General features: G+C 47.4%; 1 protein-coding gene across 2 annotated transcripts in view; it reads left to right on the top strand.

Annotated features, from left to right (window-relative positions):
* SPATA13 (spermatogenesis associated 13) overlaps positions 1-20,830 on the top strand; it is a 351,830-nt gene that overhangs the window by 35,051 nt on the left and 295,949 nt on the right. For both annotated transcript variants that reach the window (XM_058689759.1, XM_058689767.1), the window contains exon 2: positions 10,289-10,324. In XM_058689759.1, coding sequence (XP_058545742.1) covers positions 10,289-10,324 — 36 coding nt within the window. The remainder of the gene's footprint in view (positions 1-10,288; positions 10,325-20,830) is intronic.

A 20,830-nucleotide genomic window follows, 5' to 3' on the forward strand; every position in this document is an offset into this window, starting at 1 on the left:
GTTAAAAGGATGATGCGCAGGGTCACCGCCGCTCTTACTGTTCCATCATTTTGGACCAGCCTCTCCTTGCGTCCCTGGCCCCGTCCTTCTGTACCCTTACTTGTCCCCAGCCCACCCTGCCTCGCAGATCCCGTGGAAATGCCAGCCCCTTCACAGAGCCTTCCGGGCTCCCCTCGGCCCAGAGAACCCGTCCTGCCCTGGCCCCCAGCCGTGCCCCCAAGAGGCTCACTTCCTACCTTCCAGTCCTTCTGGCGGCAGCTGGCCCGACTGGAAAGCATCTCAGGGCCGGTGCCCGGCCACCCAAGTGTCCCCCGAAGCTCTGAGCACAGTACCTGTGCAGTGCTGAGCTGAATTCTGTTGAGGAGCCTCTGGGAAGGGTTAGGACCCGCCAGGCCACCCTCTCAGGTCTGCCCGGGGGCAGGTGGGGCTGGCCTGCTGGGACGGAGCCCACTCTGCGTGTGGCATCATATCTGTGGTCAGTAGCTGGGGCCGTGGGCTCGAAACCCTGCTCCTCCAATGACTAGCTGTGCAATCTGGGGAAGTTACGGAGGCTCGCGTTTGTCTCCATTATCTTTTTTTTATGAAAAAAAATTTTTTTTATTGTTTATTTTTGAGAGAGACAGAGACAGAACGCGAGTGGGTTGGGACAGAGAGAGAGGGAGACACAGAATCTGAAACAGGCTCCAGGCTCCGAGCCGTCAGCACGGAGCCCGACGCGGGGCTCGAACTCACGGACCGCGAGATCATGGCCTGAGCCGAAGTCGGACGCTCAACCAACTGAGCTCCCCCCCCACCGGCGCCCCTGTCTCCATTTTCAAGTAGGAGTAGTGTACTATTACCCCAGTGTCATCATGAGGATTGAATGAAACTTCATATGTGCTTGACGCACAGTAAGACTTAATAAACCTCATTTATTGTCGTTATTGTCTGTGCACAAGCCACCCCAGAAGGTGCACATTTTGCTTGTATGTTAGGCCATGAAGCTTAACTGGGAAGGTCCTGGGGAGAATGGTGGCAGCACAAGGGCTGCTGGGGGGGCCTGTGCTGCCAAGTAGGGTGGGCGATTACAGGTGGGGTCACACTCGGGGAGCTGCGGTACAGGCCGTGTGTTCCCGACTCTTAAATCAAGGTTAAGATGGGTAGGTTCAAGGAGAGACCGGTGCTCCCGGCTTCTTTCCTTTTCAGTTTCCCAGTCCGCTGAATGCGAGAAAGTTTGGCCCTGTGCTCTCTCCCCACCCCTTCCCCATCCTTCCCTCTCCCCGCCCCTTCCCTGGCTGCCCCTCCCCTCCCCGCCCCCCCCCCCCCAGAGCTCCCTCCTCACCTCTTCCTCATGCCCCCTCCCCTCTCCCTCTCTGGGTGCTCCCTCCCCATTCCTTCCTCATGCTCCCTCCCTACCTCTTCCTTGTGCTCCTTCCTCCTCCCCTTCCCTCGGTGCTCCCTTCCCTCCCCTTGCACAACCCAGAGGACTAGTTTTATCAGCCTGTCTGTGAAGAAGACTTCTGCCTCCAACGGATAGAGTGACTTAGAGGCTCCAGGAACCCAGTTGGCTGAGGAGGCACGAGGTGGCAGAAATACTGTGATGGGCCCAGGCGGGTGGAGGCTACTCGAGAAACCGAGCGCAGTGGTCATATGACGCCTGGGAGCACAGGGACCATAACGGGCAGCTAGGACATGCCCCCGAGTGAGCACGCAGAGCGGGAACGCGCCGGGCTTTGTCTTTGCTGCAGGTCCCTGGACCCTTCCAGGCCCTGCCGGAGGAGGAGGTGGGGGAGGGCCGGCTGAGTCAGCTTGCTCCACCCCCCAGACTGCTTCTGGTTCCCTCAGGAGCTCACAAATGCAGTGCCGCGTATCACGACACCACCCACTACCGAGCAGGAGGCAAGAGCTCCCTGCCCGTCTCTTTCTTCTCCGCGCCCTCGCAGGCCCTCCGGGGCCACCTTCTTCCCCGCTGCCCCCGGTCCCTGTCCTCTGCCTGTTCTACCTCCGGCCTGAATCAGACCCACTCTTCCTCACCGTGGCCGACGTAATGTCTCCTCTGCCAGGTGCCTGGATGCTTTGCCCTGCACCTGCCCGCCTTCTCCAGGGACAGCACCCTGGCTGTTCCCGTGGAAGTTCCCTGAGCCTGGGAGGCGGTCTCCACCTTGACCTCTTCTTGCCTTTTTCCCTGTTTCCATCCTGCTGTGACGTGTCTGGACCCTCCAGCTGGCTGACCGCCGTGACACGTCGACTCTGGCTTCTTCCCCTGGACCTGACCCATCAGCTATGCTCCTTCCCTGCAGGGCCGTGCTCCGCAGGTGGGTGAGGCCAGCTTTCGCCTGAGGCTGGAGGCTGGGCCCGCACTTTGGGGTTTCTGCCCCCCACTTCAATCAGCACCCAGAAGTGGGCGTGACTCCTGAGCGCCTGGTTCTAGGAATTTTCCTTCTCCCCATTCCCAAGGCAATGCCACCTTGGCTATGCTGCTTAGTCACCACATTCCACAGTTGGTCTGGGCCCCAGTACAGTCCTGGGAGGCAACTTGGCCTTCCAGCCCCACCCCTGGGGACCACGGTGACCAGGCCCTCAGAGCCTGAGAGTGTCGCTGCTGATGAGGATGGAGCCCTGAGCCACAGGAGAGTTCTGGAACCCTACCACTGCTCTCAGTGCTCGGGCTGGGCAGCACACCCAGTGGCACCAGGACCCTTAGATTGGCCAACGAGGGACTGACCCTGGCTTGTTTTCTTCTCCACGTGTGGCTGAAAACACCGGGCTCTAACTTTACTGGGGGAGCGGAATCCCAGGCTCTGACGTTGCGCCTGGCAGAGGATGTACTGAGACCGTGGCCTCCTCCTCTGGCCAAGACCTGTGCGTCCGGGCACGTGGTGGTCCTGATCTTAGAGGCAAGAGGGGGCCAGTGATGCCGCCTGCAGACCCTTTCGGCAAAAGCAGGTCTGGACAGGCCCCGGAGAGGTCACGAGGGATGAACTGGCCAGGGCTTGTGAAGCCCTGACGTTCTCTTGAACTAACAGACCCAGAACTCACAGACCGGGTAACATCCTCGGGCTTCTCTGCCTTTTCTTCATACACTTGTCATGGCGGCCGTCCTGTCCACCTCCTCCTACCCCTCGGACTGTGAGACTCAGGGCCAGGATCTAGTCTTGCGTACCGTTGTATCTATAAATCAAACTCGGTGCCAGACTCACTGAGAGGGTAGAGGCGTTGGGTGTCCTGCAGGGATTGCCTGTGGCCCCTGCCTCTGACCGTGGGGCCCAGCAGGAATGCGAGGGACTCGGTCACTGGGAAACCACTGCCAAGAAGCCAAGCGGGTAAGTGGTCGATGATGCCAGGTCAGGGCGGATTTCAGACCTGCCCGGGAGTCTTGCTGCCTCCACCCTGCATCTCAGCCAGACCCTCCGTCACGGACACAGGGATTCTGTGAACCACCCCAGAGCGGGCAACTGTGCTGCACTTTCAGACCAAAACACTTTTAGACTCCGGGGGCTGGGAGGGGGGCGCAGGGCAGCTTGTGGACAAAACTCTCATCCGTCTTGCCCAAGCTTGCTCCGTCGGCCTCGGATGCCCCCTGCCGGTCAGCATCTGGCCAAGCCGCTGGCCACCTAATAGCTTGAGGGCGCCTTCTGGTGTAAACAGGATGGGCACAAAGATTTTACCTACTGGGTCTCAGCGGCGAGAGAGACACCCTTACGGGAAATACTGACTGACAGGCTGCCCACTTGGACTTCACATTAGGACCCTTCAAGCTGGCCGAGGTGATCAAGGTCATGACCCTCCAATTTCAGTGGCTCCCGTGGTCCCTCTTTCTCTGCCAGGATGAGCTCCTGGCGTCTGTGCCCCACCTGTCTCTCATTACTGGCCCCACAACTGGGGTGTGCGGTAGGGGCTCTCGTCTTCCAGAGGAGTCATTGCCGTGGCTGCTGAGCAAGTTCCCATCGTTACGCCACGTAATGAGCCACTCCGAAGCCTAGTGGCTCACGACACCGAGCATGTGTGTAGTTCGTGGGTTTACAGATTGGGGATGTACCTGGGCTTGACGGGGCCCCCTCACCTAGCTGGCACCCAGCTGGGGTGATGGAGCTACTCAGCCGGGGGTCTCTCGTCACGCGGCAGGCTCGCCCGGACATGTTCTTCGTGTGGTGGCAGAGGGGAACCGCGAGCAGGTCCAAATGGGGCTTCCCAAGCCTTTGCTGTGTCCCGTTTGTGAATGCCCCACCGGGCACCGCCCACATGTCTGAGCCCAGAGCCAGCGTGGGAGGATGGCACAAGGTCACGTGGGAAACGTCGGCACACCCGGAGGAACTTCCCCCCGATCCACCTGCTCGGTGGGCTGAGCCTGGGTTTTCCGAGCAGCACTCAGAGCACTTAGTACTCCCTCCCCGTGCACGCTGCGCCTACCCTGGGCTCTCCCCTCAGCGCCCCACTGCCCCCTCGTCGAGTGGGACTCTCGCTTTTCTTTGAGTTCCCTGGGTTCCATAGCATCCCCTTCCTTCTACCCGGCCTTCCCCCTCTGACCCCTTCACGCCGACCGTTGCTCAAGTTGTGCCTCCAGTTGTCTCTCGGCCTCTCAGCTCCAGGCTGTGGAGCACCCAGGCAGCCACACCACCCCCTGCCCCTTCCCCAGCACCTGGGGCAGGGTTTGGGGACAGTGCCCTGGGTTCTACCTGTGGCGAGGATGAGGACAAGGTGTCTACAATCAAGGGGGCGCCCGGGGGGCTCAGTCGGTTACGTGTCCTACTCTCGATTTTGGCTCAGGTCATGATCTCACGGTTCATGAGTTCGAGCCCATGTCTCACTCTGCACTGACAGTGTGGAGCCTACTTGGGATTTTCTTTCTCCCTCCCTCTCTCTGCCCCTCCCCCGCTCACACGCTCGCTCGCTCTCTCAAAATAAATAAATAAACTTAAAAAAAAGAAACACAAAAATATTAAAAAAAAAAAAAAAAAAAAAGATATCTAGGGGCGCCCGGGTGGCTCAGTCGGTTAAGCATTCACCTTCAGCTCAGGTCATGATCTTGCGGTTCGTGAGTTCGAGTCCCTCATCGGGCTCTGTGCTGACAGCTCAGAGGCCGGAGCCTGTTTCAGATTCTGTGTCTCCCTCTCTCTGCCTCTCCCCCACTCATGATCTGTCTCTCTCTCTCAAAAAATAAACGAACATTTAAAAAATTCCTTAAAAATAATAAAAAAAGATATTAAGTCCTGCTCATCCTAAAAATTACATTTTCCTTGACCTTGTGAGTCCTTCAAAGTCCCATTTCTCTTTAACTTCCCTTTTTCAAAAAAGGAAAGAAAAAAAAGCTTTGAAAGAGTAAGCCACACCTGTGCTTCCATTCCTTACCACCCACCCGTTCCCTGATTGCCTACAAATTTTTGAGTTTTTCTCCACTTTTTTTTTTTTTTTGCCCTAAAAAGTACTCTCTTGAAGGTCAGCAGAGTTGGAATATTGCATGTGTTTGTAATGTAACTCTTGCAAAACCCTAACAAGACAGGTCTGCATGGCCGTGTCACAAGTGACGAAATCAAAGCTCAGCCTGATTCAGTAATTTACAAAGTTACCCAGGACAGGTTATGGAACACAGGCCCGTCTGACTGCAGAGTCTAAGCTTGTAGTCATTATCCTAACCCCAAACACAGGGCCGGGGTGTGTCCAAGTAGGAATCCTCCTAACCCGGGCTGTGCAAAGGGTTGTGCATTAGTTTGCTAGGGCTGTTGAAAAAAGGACCCCAAACTGAGGGCTTAACCAACAGACACTGAGTGTTTCACAGTTCTGGAGGCTGGGAGTCCGAACTGAGGTGTCAGGAGGGCTGTGCTCCCTCTGAAGCCTCCAGGGGAAGATCTGTTCCAGGCTTCTCTCTCCTGGCTTCCAGCGTCGTGGCTCCAGTCTTCACGTGGCATTTTCCGTGTGTGCATGTCTGTGTCCAGATTCCCCTTTTAATGAGGACATTGGTCAGAGTGGGTGAAGGCCCACCCTGGTGACCTCATCTAAACTAATTATATCTGGGGGTGTCTGGGTGGCTCAGTTGGTTAAGCGCCGACTTCGGCTCGGGTCTCACAGTCTGTGAGTTCAAACCCCGCGTCAGGCTCCGTGCTGACAGCTCGGAGCCTGGAGCCTGCTTGGGACTCTGCATCTCCCTCTCTCTCTCTGCCCCTCCCCCACTCACACTCTGTCTCTCTCTCTCTCTCTCTCTCAAAAATAAATGAACATTAAAAGATTTTTTTAAGCTAATTATATCCGTATCAACCCTCTTTCCAAATAAAGTCACATTCTGAGGTACTGAGGACTTCAACGTATGGATTTTTTTTTTAACGTTTTTTTTTTTTGTTGTTTTGTTTTGTTTTTTTTGAGACAAAGAGAGACAGAGCATGAACGGGGGAGGGTCAGAGAGAGAGGGAGACACAGAATCGGAAGCAGGCTCCAGGCTCTGAGCCATCAGCCCAGAGCCCGAAGCGGGGCTCGAACTCACGGACCACGAGATTGTGACCTGAGCTGAAGTCGGACGGTTAACCGAGTGAGCCACCCAGGCGCCCCTTCAACGTATGGATTTGAGGGCAGGGGATACCATTCAAACCATGAGCAGATAGCATGATGTCACCGCAGAGCCCCTCCCCAGATGTCTGGAAGGAGAATTTACATTTTAACAAGATGCCCAGGTGATTCCAATGCACATTAAGGTGTGAGAAGCACTTGTCTATAGCACTTTCTGGAAAGAAGTGTGGCAGCATGAAACAGGATTCTTAGGATGATCCTAATTCTTGAATTTCACTTAGGATAGAAATAATTTTAAACACGGACAAAGACAATGTATACGAAGATGTTTATTCCGGGTTATTCTGTAGAAATAGAACATTTTTACACGGTAAGCACGACTTTCTACCATTTTTAGCCGGACAATTGTTCTATTTCAGGTTATATATGGGTTAAAGATGCTGTTGTGGGAAACATTTTCTGAAATCGAAACTGACTTAGAGCCAAACTTCTGGAAAAACACCTATTTGTAAACTCAGGGGTTATAGCAAAATGACCATGGAACCAGAGGGCTGACTTAACTACGGAATGATAATTTTGTTTAGTGTGATGAAAGCATTATGCTTATGTAAGAAAATGTCCCCTTTTAAAGAGGATATTGAATGATCGAGGGGTGAAGCACCATGAAGACTGGGATCTGCCGTTTAAAAACCCAGCACAATGAAAATTCATGGCATGAGCGGAGTGAAATGATGGCTGTTGAATCTAGGCAGTGGATTCATAGAGGTATTTTCAGCTCCGTTTTTTTTTTTTTTTTTTTTTAATTTTTTTTTCAACGTTTTTTATTTATTTTGGGACAGAGAGAGACAGAGCATGAACGGGGGAGGGGCAGAGAGAGAGGGAGACACAGAATCGGAAACAGGCTCCAGGCTCCGAGCCATCAGCCCAGAGCCTGACGCGGGGCTCGAACTCACGGACCGCGAGATCGTGACCTGGCTGAAGTCGGACGCTTAACCGACTGCGCCACCCAGGCGCCCCTCGGCTCCGTTTTTGAGGCTACTTGACAATTTTTACTAAAAAAATAAAGTTTAAAAATACAATCATGTAAAGTATAAAAAAATAATTTTCTCTCAGATGTTCTTTTGGCTGCCGTGTCTTCTCAGTTAGTTTATAGTCAAACCGTGTTAAACAGTCGATTCACCTGTTTCCTCCGTTTCTTAGTTTGTAACAAAGTCGGGCACGTCTTCTGCCCACGTTGGTCGTTGTTACTTACTGGGCTCCTTTGAAGGGAGAGATTGCTTGGGGCGCCCGGCTGGTTCCCTTGGTGACGTGTCCTCATGATCTGGCCTTTGGGACTTTGAGCCCCGCATCTCTGTGCTGACAGCTCGGAGCCTGGAACCTGCTTCGGATCCGGTGTCTCCCTCTCTCTCTCTGCCCCTCCCCCTCTCACACTCTGTCTGTGTCTCTGTCTCTCTCAAAAATAAATAAACATTAAAGAGAGAAAAAGATTGCTTGGTTTAGCGTGGGACGGAGGAAAGGAATTGCCCTAATTGCTGACATTGTAATCCACACACACTGTGTCAGCCTCATGGCATCCTCCCTTTCTGGTTGCTTTTGTGGCACTTTCTAGATCTTTATGGTAATCGCAGTAATTTCTCAACAGAGCAAGGCCTGTCATTTCCTTTTTTTAAAATATATATTTTTTTAATGTTTATTTTATTTTTGAGAGAGAGAAAGAGCATGAGCAGGGGAGGGGCAGGGAGAGAGAGAGAGAGAGAGAGAGAGAGAGCGAGAATCTGAAGCAGGCTCCAGGCTCCGAGCTGTCAGCACAGAGCCCTCTGTGTGGCTCGAACTCGTGGACCGTGAGATCATGACCTGAGCCCAAGCTGGACGCTTAACTGACTGAGCCACTCAGGCGCCCCCAAGGCCTGTCATTTCTAAATGACCTGGATACTTTCTTCACTTAGTGAGACTTCACCATAACCCCGAAGCAAGTTTCGTGTTCCCGAACCCCCCTGAGTGCTGGCCTCACGCTTCCTGTGTGGACATGAAGTGAATGTTGCTCTGTTTTCTGCTGTGACCTGCACCCCAGCCCTACCGTGATGTGGACGGCACTTGTAGTGTGTGTCGGGGGGTGGTAGCCACGGTGACAAGTGTCTGGGTTCCGAGCCCCACAGTAAAATGGCAGGAACCCCCATCCAAGCCCCTCCGTCCCCTGGCAGGGTTTGGGATGCTCTGTGCCTTTTCCTCAGATGTTCTTACGGTCTCGGTGTGTGGCTTTGTCCTTCTGCTCTGCTTCTGGGCCATTCCTCCTGGTTGGGCAGGCAGGCTGAGACCAGCGTGACCCTTCTGTCACACGGTGGCGCTCCTCCTATGACGTGGTCACTCTGATGGGCAGCGGCTGCCCCGCCTGTAGCCGGGATGGCCATTTCCCAGCAGAGTTATACCCTCAGCGGTGTCCAAAGGGGAATTCTTCCCATTTCTGACAGCACCCTGGCCGTTGCACTAATGTTATTTCGCTGACTTCCAACTTCCTTGAGGTCTCGCTGAAAGGACTTGGAGCATCCTTCCTCAGCAGCTGGGTGGGAAAGTGATACAAACTACACCCATAACATTGGCTTAAAATTGCCTCTCTGTGGCCACAACCCAGCAAGGTCATTGGGCTGCACTTGACATTACTGACTCTACCCAGGCGGGCTCCGCGCCCCAGGGACCCGTGCAGAGCCCCAGAGCCTGAGCACCCTGCATCCGATCCCCTCCTCCCTTGCCGTTACCCTCATGAGCTATTGTGTCTCTAGCGTTTTCTCTCCCAGAGGTTTTATTGTGTCCTTGTTTAGAGACAAGCCCCACAGGACACTCCAGGATGTGTGGTATGGCACACAGTTCCAGCAATAGGGTGACAGTTCTGTCCCCGCCTGGCCTGCCCCCCCCACCATGGGATTAAAGACACGATAAATCACATGGGTGCAGAGACGGCGGGCCTCCGTCGTTCCCACCCAGGCCCACTGCCAGCATTCAATAAACGCGTGTTGGGTTGGTGAATAAAAGAGTGAATAGGTAGCTGCCCATCCAGATGGTATGATGAGCATAAATTAGCATGATCCTAACTAGGAAGGGGCAGGCAGCTTCCATGAAGGGTGCTTCTGGAAGGCAAGGGCTGGTGATGGGCTCCGGAAGGATGGGATGAGGCTGTAGGGACTGGGGAGCAGAAGTTCTCCACACGTGGGGGACCAAGTGGGGGGCCAGTGGAGGGAGCTAATAAATGTCTGCAAAGGAGCAAGGATTCCCGAGAAGCTGCCCAGTTTTTCGCCCCAGAGAGCAAATCCCCAAGATGGAAACATGCAATGTGCCAGGCAGTGCTCCAAGCCCTTTGTGGATATTAATTCACTTAGTCCTCACTCCATTCTCTGCCGTTAGCCTGGCAGAGAAATGAAATCACTGCCCCGGGTCACGCAGCAAGAAACCGCGGTCTGGGATTTGACCCTATGCAGTCTGGCTTCAGAGCCTGTGCACTTAACCAGAGATCAGTGAATTTGAAACCCAGGGCTCATCGTTACGGAATAACACAGCCAGAACCGTGGGGTTGCGGTGTGATCCAGATATGTTAGGTAGAATGCATCATTTTCTCAGTGCTCTTAAAATCTGCTGTCAAGGGTGTGTAAATGTATACGCATGCATTTACGCGCGTGTGTGTGTGTGTGTGTGTGCGCACAATTTATTTTTTCTCAATATATTTTTTTCAGATCAAATCGAGAACTGACATTCTAATTTAACTTCCAGTGATCTCTCACACATCTGCGCACTAACAGCACATCTTTTCCTTCCTTTCCAGGACTTGTCCTTAAGAGTCGCCAGTGCTCCGAACCTGGTAAGAATGGCCTCCAGACCTCCATCCCCTCCCCCACCCCACTGTCTCTTCTGTTTCTTCTGGAGCCTCAGACTGACGGCTTCATGTTTTTCTTGACTTTCAACATATACCCCCCCCCCCCTCCCCCCGTCAGGCCCTTTGGGTGACGTCTTCCTTTTTGAAGTTAAGGCCTCCTCTTACTATAATTCTGGGTCATAAACGAACTTTGTTAATGTTCAGTATTGCCACCAACTATTCTGCTGTTTTGGCCAATCCACTGGTGGGCGAACTTGGGGATGATTTTATTTTGTAAACGAATGCAAATTAGTCACCTCGCCCCAGTGGAAAATCAAACATGAGGCTGTTACATTCTTGAGATATTTTGTTGTGATAAAAACCTGGGAGTGTTCTGGGGCCTTTTGCTTTTTATTGGATGGATATAACTTTAGGGTTTAACACATTTTAGTATACATATACATGTGTATCACGTATTTAGGTCTTTTATAAATTAAGTTATATTAATAATCACTTCATGGTTGTAAGGCCAAAGTATCTTTTTTGATGGATAGATAGAAGTGTTGCAAAAGATCATGTTTGTCTCAGCATTATTTACAGACGTGATTTCCACATTGGGGCTAAAGACAGACAAGTAAAGAGTCTAAGGAAGTCCATTTAAGTATTGAATGAAACATCTTTGTATTCCTTATTCTCCAACTAAAGTGGGTAAAGGCGTATGGGAAGCTTTGACTGAGTTAGCAATGAGAAATTTAGAAAATCTAATCTGAGATTACATTACATGTCAGAAACTCAGAGGTATCTATTAGAAGCCATTGATGACAAGAAGGTGCAGGTTCTTAGCTAGGTGATTGGATGGCTTTGTTGAAGTTCACTGATTTCGTGTACCATCAACCTTACCTGATGTCATTTGCCATTTACCGTTGACCTGAAGTGAAAAATATCTTGCTTCCTTGATGCATTTTTTTTTCAATTTTTAACTATTTGTATTTGTTTGTGGACAAATTACGTGATGGCATTTGGGTTCCAAATTTTTTGTATGTTGTGTAAGTGGATTATCATATTCCGTTATATCTTACTTCAGAATCATTTGGTGAAAAGAAATTATGATAAACTCTTAAAAATTTACTCAGCCTGTTTTTAATATTTAGTATGAAGGAGAGTGGTGAAACATCCCTGACTGGGTGGATTTCAGTGGGCATATTATTATAATTTGGGTGATACTCAGGGAAAGTGAATGTGTTTCTAAAGAAGAAGGAGCCCCAAGTTTATATGATTTTTATCAATGAAAGCGAAAAACGCTATGCATTTTTATAACATACTATAGAATAACTACCAATTTAATAGCAGTAGAATTAGTTCCAATTTCTATATGTTTTTTGTTCTGTTTTGCTTTTTGGTAAAAGGATGAAAAAAAATCTCCAGCAATAATTTTTGTGCATTTTAAAACATTTTTTTTATGTCGCACACTAAACGATTATCTAACTTACAGTGTGTGTGTGTGTGTGTGTGTTCTCTTTTTTTTTTTTCCTCTTGTGCATCCTTCCCAATTAGAATAAATATCATTAACGAAAACGCTTCTCTGAAGTCAGATTTTATATAAAAACACACTCCAGAGGGGAAACTATCAAAGTATTCACAAAAATTATAATGCTTGTAAATAATTGTTGGAATCCTAGGCAACAGTGGGAATCCAAAGGGAAAGAGACATTCTGGGTACAAGAAAAGCTTCTATTAAATAGATGTTTTATTTTCTCAAAGGAGGTCACATGAGCAATGATAGCTGTAGATTTCAGTGTTGCCCTTCTGTTTCTTCTTGTCCTCTCTGGAGCCAGTGAAGACGGGGGAGGTTGGGATCCCCACCAGTTTGTCCCTGGAGTTCTTTGGAGAGCCTGTGGCCAGCTGCAGCATTTTGTGCTCTTCCAGAATTCAGACAGTTAGCTTCATTGGAGCTTAGCCTCTCACTGTGTGATGCTGTGGCTTGGGCTGCTTCCTTGGGAAGCCCGCCATGGAGTGTGGAGACCCACCAACAGCCAGACCTTGACCTCCTTAGCTTTTCCCTTCACGGCGGAAACCCCCAGACCACGGGCATGGTGTCTTAAGAGATTTGGGCCTCATTAAGAGCTATACTTTGGGGTTTAACGTTTTGCAGTTTTACTTGGTTCCTTGTTTTACGTTGTTCCATTTCAACTTGAACATTTGATTGTATAGTTAAAATGCTTGAGCTTTTAAGTTATTTGTAACTGATACTGTTCCAGAATTTGGAAAAGGCAAAAATAGAGTGTTGTGTATTGTCACTGAGTTCCAAGATATAGTCATTCTCATGTACTGGTAAAGTATACGTGACCTTCTGAAAACTTGCTTTGTAACCTTAATCAAATATTTATTAACATTTAAATTAAAATATATTCATATTTTTAACAACAGGTTTATAGTCATTTGAGATGGAAACCATTGACCAATAACTGCCTATATTTATTCTTGGCGTAAAAATGACACTTTTATGCCAAATGAAATTTACCATTCAGTGGCAATCAGTTTTTAACATTAAAACTGAAATTATTGAGAACCACTTCAAATTTAAGTACCGAAAATAAAATGAAATTGTTTTAACTCTGGAGTCCAGCAAGCTCAGTTGCCCACAGAGGCCACTAGAGGGAGCTGTTGAATCTTAAATTAAATATATTCGAATTTCAACAAACCTCTGGGCGAACTATCCAGATAAACTGGTCCGCGAAATGTAATGCAGCGTGATAAGTGGTAGCGTGGTTTTTATTCCTATTAGCACAAAATTTATGCATATAATTAAATTATATGTGGGAATTTATATGCAGTTAAATTCAATGGATACTTTTGAGCGCATGTCATTTACAAGGCACTTTCTTCTAAAAGGGATTATAAAGATAATGATGCAAATGGTTCGTAAGCATGTGTGTGTGTCTGTGCACGTACAGTTGCATTACAAAGTGGAACATAGAATGTAAGAACCATGAGAAACAAAGTACCGTGGGGTTTCACAAGAGAGAGGCTGCATGGCAGGAGGCAGGACGGAGAAGGTGGCCTTTAAGAATGCACGTGGGGGAGGGGCGCCCGGGTGGCCCAGTGGGTTGAGCATCCGACTTCTGCTCAGGTCATGATCTCACGGGCTCTGTGCTGACGGCTCAGAGCCTGGAGCCTGCTACCGATTCTGTGTCTCCCTCTCTCTCCCTGCCCTCCCCAGCTTGCCCTCTCTCTCAATAGTAAATAAATAAACTTAGGAAATTATTATTTTTAAAAACGATGCACATGGGCGGACTCCCGGAGTGTGAGAAGATGGGGCAATACGCTTAAGTACAGAGCACAGCGTCAGTTAAGGAATTTTGGGGAACCCCGAAGGGTCCCATTTGCTGGAGGCACAGGTTGCGTAAAGGTGATTAAAGGAGTACCAAGCAGAAAAGGCAGGTCAGGCTGCACTGTGGTCCCACATAAATGCTGGGGGGCTTATTTGTACCTAATCGCTCTGCATGTGAAAGTGTGGCCAAAGGAACCTGTAGCGGCCACTTATAGAGGTAAGAGTGGGAGGCATATCCCCTGCTATCTATGCTTTCCCCTATTAACTGTGGTGGTTCGGGGCCTTGAAACCATAGAATATCCTAGCAGCGTTTAGGTCCGTGGAGCTAGATTTAATAAAATGCTATAGTGCTCACTGGTGATTAGGCATTATTCACCAGATCTCTTTTGAGTACATATTAGGCATAAATTCTTAGAAAATCTTAATATTTCTTAATTACAGTATTCTGAACCTGCTAAAGCACTTGTAAGTTTTTCAAAAGTAGGTGAAAGTGATCTCTTTTTTTAAAAAAGGTTAATAGATGTTTTCATTATATTTATTAAGACAGAAATGACTACTTTTTTTTAGAAGATTTTTTTTTTTAAATTTTAGAGACAGAACATGAGTGGGGGAGAGGGGTAGAGGGAGAGAGAGAGAATCTTAAGCAGGCTCCACGCTTAGTGTGGAGCCCAATGTGGGGGCTCAATCCCACGACCCTGGGATTGTGACCTGAGCCGAAATCAAGAGTCAGACGCTCAACTGACTGAGCCACCCAGGCGTCCCTGAAGTGACTACTTTTTAGAGTGCTTGCAGTAACTTTAAAAACCCAAAATGAGAAAATTTTTTTAGAGCTAAAACAAAACAGAAACTACAGGAAGTGGGGTGAATTTCATTCTGAAATTTTCTGGCCACCAGCGCAAGGTAGACAAGACTGTGGTCCACGTTGTTTTCATTTGGCGAATCCATCCGCTGAATCAGGAGTTTTCCTGGTATTAAACTCTAGCAAAAAATTATAAGGTAGGCTCTTACATTAAAAGAACGTTGAACAACGTGCTGAACAGTAACTTCAATCGTTTCTGAAAAACACAGAGGTCGTTCGGTCACACTTGGATCTTCTATAAAGGTAGACATTAAGGCATGGCTTAAGTAAATCATTTCTCTGGAAGGTAGAGATACCATGATCCTGATGGCTTACTTTTTGATCATCTAATTTAGAGAGAAAATTCGGGAATAATGAGTGATGTCTCATAGTACGAGCGGTGGAGTAGTTCCACCCCTACCTGCAAAGATGTCCACGTCCTAATCCCCGGAACCTAAACATATTCCTTTATATGGCAAAGAGGCATTAGGGGTGCTCATCGGCTGATGCCCAGACTAGAGAATGATCCTGGATCACCTGGTGGACCCAATGAAATCACAAGGGTCCTTAAAAGTGGGGAGAGGGGAGGCAGAAGAGCGGGTGTGGGGAGTTCTGTGTGCGGACTGGATCTGACATTGCTGGTTTTGAAGGCGGAGGAGGGGCCAGCGGCCCAGGAACATGGGCTACATCCAGGGGCTGCGAAAGGCAATGAAAAAGATTCTCCAGGAAAGAATGCAGCCCTGCTGAGCCCTTCATTTTAGCCCGGTAAGACCCCTGTTGGGCGTTTCACCTACAGAGCTGTAGGTGACAAATCTCATTTCAAGTTTGTGATAGTTTGGCACAGCACCAATAGGAAACCTACACACAGATCCTCTGTAATATCGCAGTCAGTTCATGATAAAATCTCCTGGTTACCTGTCATGAAGGCATTTCACGTCGGTGCATGTGAGCTGGGAGCTTCAGTTACCAGAATTGAGGGGATGAAAATCACGAATGTGTGGGAGAAGCTTGTGAATCACGTATTATGCAAGTTTATGAATCACAACAACCCATTTCAAAACACACTGGTAGAGGGGTGGTCAAGGGAGAGGGATCAGATACACCTTGGACTAGACTCCAGTCATGTATCTATAACTTGCTGACCGATTGTTGCCCTAAGATTCTTCAAACTATAGGACTTTGGATGAAAGCTGAAGTCTGGAGGTTCCCAGACCTTGGGAGGTACTTGAGTATTTATTGGATGGATGGATAGATGTATGAGGAGGATGAAGGGGTAAAGGTGAATCAGGCTGCTGGCTAAAGAAGAAGGACCACTTCATTGTCCTGAGTTGTCGCCATGACAAGACCAGCCACATGCATGAATAGGGGGTCCTAGCTGGAAAGTGTTAGCAACCCAGTGCCCCTGAGGCCCATGCCACTAGAGATCTTCTGGTGACTGCACAGCAGCTGTTGTGTTATCGTTAGATACTGAATGCTCTGTGCACTACACAATAAGGTCTTTTTAAACATTTTTCATGTCTTTATAAATATTTGGTAATGAAAAGGAATATTGACGTGCATGTGTATTAGGATGCATAATAATAAAGTGAACCTCTGCCCCCCCCCCATCACCATACATCTTAAGAAATAGAACATTATAGGGGCGCCTGGGTGGCTCAGTCGGTTGGGCGTCCGACTTCAGCTCAGGTCACGATCTCGCGGTCCGCGAGTTCGAGCCCCGCGTCGGGCTCTGGGCTGATGGCTCAGAGCCTGGAGCCTGCTTCCGATTCTGTGTCTCCCTCTCTCTCTGCCCCTCCCCCGTTCATGCTGTGTCTCTCTCTGTCTCAAAAATAAATAAACGTTAAGAAAAAATTAAAAAAAAAAAAAAGAAATAGAACATTATAGGGGCGCCTGGGGGACTCAGTGGTTAAGCATCCAACTTGGGCTCAGGCCATCATCTCATGGCTTGTGAGTTCGAGCCCCACGTCGGGCTGTGCGCTGACAGTGTGGAACCTGGAGCCTGCTTTTGATTCTGTGTCTCCCTCTCTCTCTGCCCCTCCCTCAGTCATGCTCTGTCTCTCTGTCTCTCAAAAATAAACATTAAAGAAGAAAAGAAATAGAACATTATAAATATCTGGAGTTCCCTGCATGTTGGTCCACGATTGTGCACGCTGTTTTCTCTCAAAAGGTAGTCAGAATTCTGAATTTTGGTTTTTTAAAAATTTTATTCATTTCTTATTTTTTTAATTCTAGCATAATTAACGTACAGTGTTATATTACTGTACACATAATGTACAACGTAGCAATTCAACACTTCTGTATGTTACTCTGCACTTACCGGGATAAGCGTCCTCTTAATCCCCTTCGCCTATCTCACTCGTCTCCCCATTCACCTCACGTCTGATAACCATCGATTTGTTCTTTATACTTGAGTCTGTTTTTACATTTGTCTCTTTTGTGTTTGTTTTGTTTCTTAAAGTCCGCGTGAGTGAGATCAGATGGTAGTTGTCTTTCTCTGACTGAATTGTTTCACTTAGCATTCTGCCTTCTAGATCCATCCATGTTGTTGCAAATGGCAAAATTTTGTGGGTTTTTTTTATGGCTGAGTAGTATTCCATTGTGTATGCATGAACCACATATTCTGTATCGATTCATCCACTGATGAATAATAAAGTGATCTTTCTTGGTATTCTTTACGCTTCTTAATTCTGAGGGTTTATCAGTCCTCAAAACTACTATCGGTTTTGGAAAATTCTAATTTCCTCTCCTTTTGGAATTTCATTGAATGTTTTTTAGTTCTTCTTACTCAAGCTTTCGTATTCTACTTTCCCTTCATATTTTTCTTTCTTTTTCCTGGTGCTGGATTCTGGCTTCTAGATCATTGATTTTTTACTCAGTCATGTATAATCTGCTTTTTAATGGTTTCTTTGAGTTTTTCATTTCAATAATTATATTTCTCTATTCTAGAGGTTAGTTTTTTAATGTTTCTGGTCATATAAAAATTCTTCTTGCTTATGGTTTCAATTTCTGATTTATTTATTTAAATGGTTTATTTTCTATATCTGATTAGTCCAATATCTAATGTCCTGGTGAGTCTGGTCCATGTATTTTTTTCTGTGGTCCTTTTGTTTCCTTGTATTTTTCTTTTCTTTTTTTTTTTTTTTTAATTTTTTTTTTTAATGTTTATTTTTATTTTTGAGACAAAGAGAGACAGGGCATGAACGAGGGAGGGTCAGAGAGAGAGGGAGACACAGAATCGGAAGCAGGCTCCAGGCTCTGAGTTGTCAGCACAGAGCCCGACGCGGGGCTCGAACTCACGGACTATGAGATCATGACCTGAGCCGAAGTCGGCCGCTCAACCGACTGAGCCACCCAGGCGCCCCTCCTTGTATTTTTCTATTGTAATGTTACATTTGTTTGAAATCTATTTGTGGGAAATTTTTTTTTTTAATGTTTATTGATTTATTTCGAGAGAGAGAAAGAGAGAGAGCAGGGGAGGGGCAGAGAGAGATGGAGAGAGAGAATCCCAAGCAGGCTGCATGCCATCAGCACAGTGAGATCAATGAGATCGTGACTTGAGCCAGAATCGCACTTCACTGACTAAGCCACCCAGGCACCCCTACTGCGGGAATATTTTGAGGCCTGGGGTAAAGATGCATTTTTTTATAGGAAGAAGTTTTTTGTTTGCTTTTACCAGGCACCTAGGGACAATACAAACTTTGATCTATTTAATATAAATATTTTAGTTTACAGTTTTTAGACAGGTAATGTGAATTCATGACCCAAATCCATATTAGGTCTGGCTAATAGCCATGGATTATGAAGGGCAGTGTTGCCATAAAAAATACAGGGTGCCTTGTTAAATTTGAATTTCAAATCGACAATGAATACATTTTTAGTATAAGCATGTTATTTATATAAAATAAACAGATTTTATTTTTTAGAGTAGCTTTGGGTTCACAGCAAAACTGACCATTTAGTTCTAGGTTCTCACATACCCCTCCTCCCCACACCCACACAGCCTCCCTTCCATCAACATCTCCCACCAGAATGGTATGTTTATTACAATCAACGAACCAACACTGACACAGATTTAACACCCAAAGTCCATAGTTTACATTAGGGTTTGTTGGTGGTGTACATTCTATTGATTTGGACAAGTGTAGAATAGTTTCCCTGCTCTAGAAAACCCTGGCACTCTGTATTTTTATTTCTAAATCTGACAACCTGACTCGGGAAGACTTTTTCTTCTTCCACTAAAAGTCAAGACTGAGACAGATGACTTTCCTTGTCTACTGCTTGGGTGGGGTGTTCATGTTTTTCCCTTATTTAACATTTCTCTAAAGGCATAGCCTTTTATGTGCCTTGTCTTTCTGTAGTGGTCTTTGGTTCTCCTTCCCCCTAATCCCTTGCCCACCCATGTTTCCATTAAGATGAAAGCTTGGACCATCTGGGACCAGAAGGTGCCTCCAGGCTAGCTGAATGTCCGATAATGTCTCATTTCCTTGGATTGATCCTACAGCTTCATTCCTGATTTCAGAGGAATGTTTTACTCTCTTGAGACCTAGTCCATACATTTTTAAAGATTAAAAAAAATAATTTTGAACTCAGCATCCTTAAGTATTCTGTAGTGGGAGGATTTTCTCTAGTCCGCTATTTTGCTAGCAATGGAAAATTTTAAATCTTTTTGTAGATTCTCTCATTCCTCCCAACCTAATGAAATGGGTATGATTATTGTCTCAGTTTTACAAAGAAAATGGAGAGATTGAGGAAGGTTAAATAATTTGCTTAAATTCACAAAGTAACCACCAAATGCAATCCTAGCTTTCCTAACCTCCAAAACCTGTATGTTCACCTAGTTTGCTCCGTTCTCTTCCATTTCTCATTACCTTTTACCATCCAAAGCAGCAAAAGTGTTAAAGCTTATGTTTATTTATGTACGTAGTTGCATCTTATTTATTTATGCCACTATTAGACTGCTGCCGGTGGTGGGTAGGCTTCATACTGGTGTCAGGACTGGTGGCCTACAGCGTAGGCAGGACCTCGCATCTGTGGCCCTCTCTTTAGGGCTTAGCGCAGGCAGAAGTCTTGTCCTGAGCGTTACCGGTTTGGCAACTCGGTTATTATCAGTTTACCTGGAGCGAGTTCAGACTCTAGTATACTGACCCATGCTCACGTTTCATGGGCCAGGATTCCAGTTTATCAATTTATAGTGGGAGAAAGTCCTTTTCAGCGACCAGAATACTTGTACCCACTCTCCAGGGATGTTCCGGATAGCAGGACAGTGGGGAAAACACATCTGTGACCAGCGGTGTGCTTGGCAAACTTTGAATTAGGACACGGAAAATTAGATGACCTAAGAAAATTAAATGGCCTCAGGCTTATCCAGGATGTCTGGTAAAATGTTTCTAATAGCCAAGATTTCTACCATAAAACAGATCAATGAGCATGTACTGAGTATTTACCACATATTGGTTACCATGCCAGGCACTGTGGATGCAAAGATCAGTGATAGTAACCTACCCTTGAGGATCTTATAATCTCATATCCTTCTCCTTCTCCCTTTCTGTTTTTAAAGATTTTATTTATTTATTTATTTATTTTTCAACGTTTTTTAAAATGTTTTAATTTTTGGGACAGAGAGAGACAGAGCATGAATGGGGAGGGGCAGAGAGAGAGGGAGACACAGAATCGGAAACAGGCTCCAGGCTCCGAGCCATCAGCCCAGAGCCTGACGCGGGGCTCGAACTCACAGACCGCGAGATCGTGACCTGGCTGAAGTCGGACGCTTAACCGACTGCGCCACCCAGGCGCCCCTAAAGATTTTATTTTTAAGTAGTCTCTACACCTAGCATGGGGCTCAAACTCACAACTCCGAGATCAAGAGTTCCATGCTGTACCAACTCAGCCAGCCAGGTGCCCCATATCTTCTCTCTCCCTTAAATAATGCTCGATCAACACCGGAGAATTCTCTTTTTTATAGCTGCATACAACGTTCTTTGGTTCATTCCGGACCTGAGGAAGTGGACTTCAGATACCTCGTTAGAGATCTGGGTCTCCAAGGTGTCCTCAGTAGTGTATTTACAAGTTACCTCTTTAGGCAAGTTGCTTCTCTGGGTCCCTCTTCTCCATCTTTGGGTAATTCTTCACCCACAGTTGTCCTCTGTGGGCTGAGTACTCAGGGCACTGTTGTTTCCTAACATTTACTCATATGGCAAGAGCAGGAAGTGAATGCCGTTGGAATCAACCCACCTATGCTTCTGCTAGAGGCTTCACAGGGAGTGATTACAAATATCTTGAGTTTCCTTTGTGTTTGTTCACTGGGGTGGCTGACTGTGTGGAAAGGCTGTCTGCTTATTTCTTT

Source organism: Neofelis nebulosa, chromosome 1 (assembly GCF_028018385.1).
Source record: "Neofelis nebulosa isolate mNeoNeb1 chromosome 1, mNeoNeb1.pri, whole genome shotgun sequence".
In the NCBI taxonomy this organism is placed as follows: Eukaryota; Metazoa; Chordata; class Mammalia; order Carnivora; family Felidae; genus Neofelis; species Neofelis nebulosa.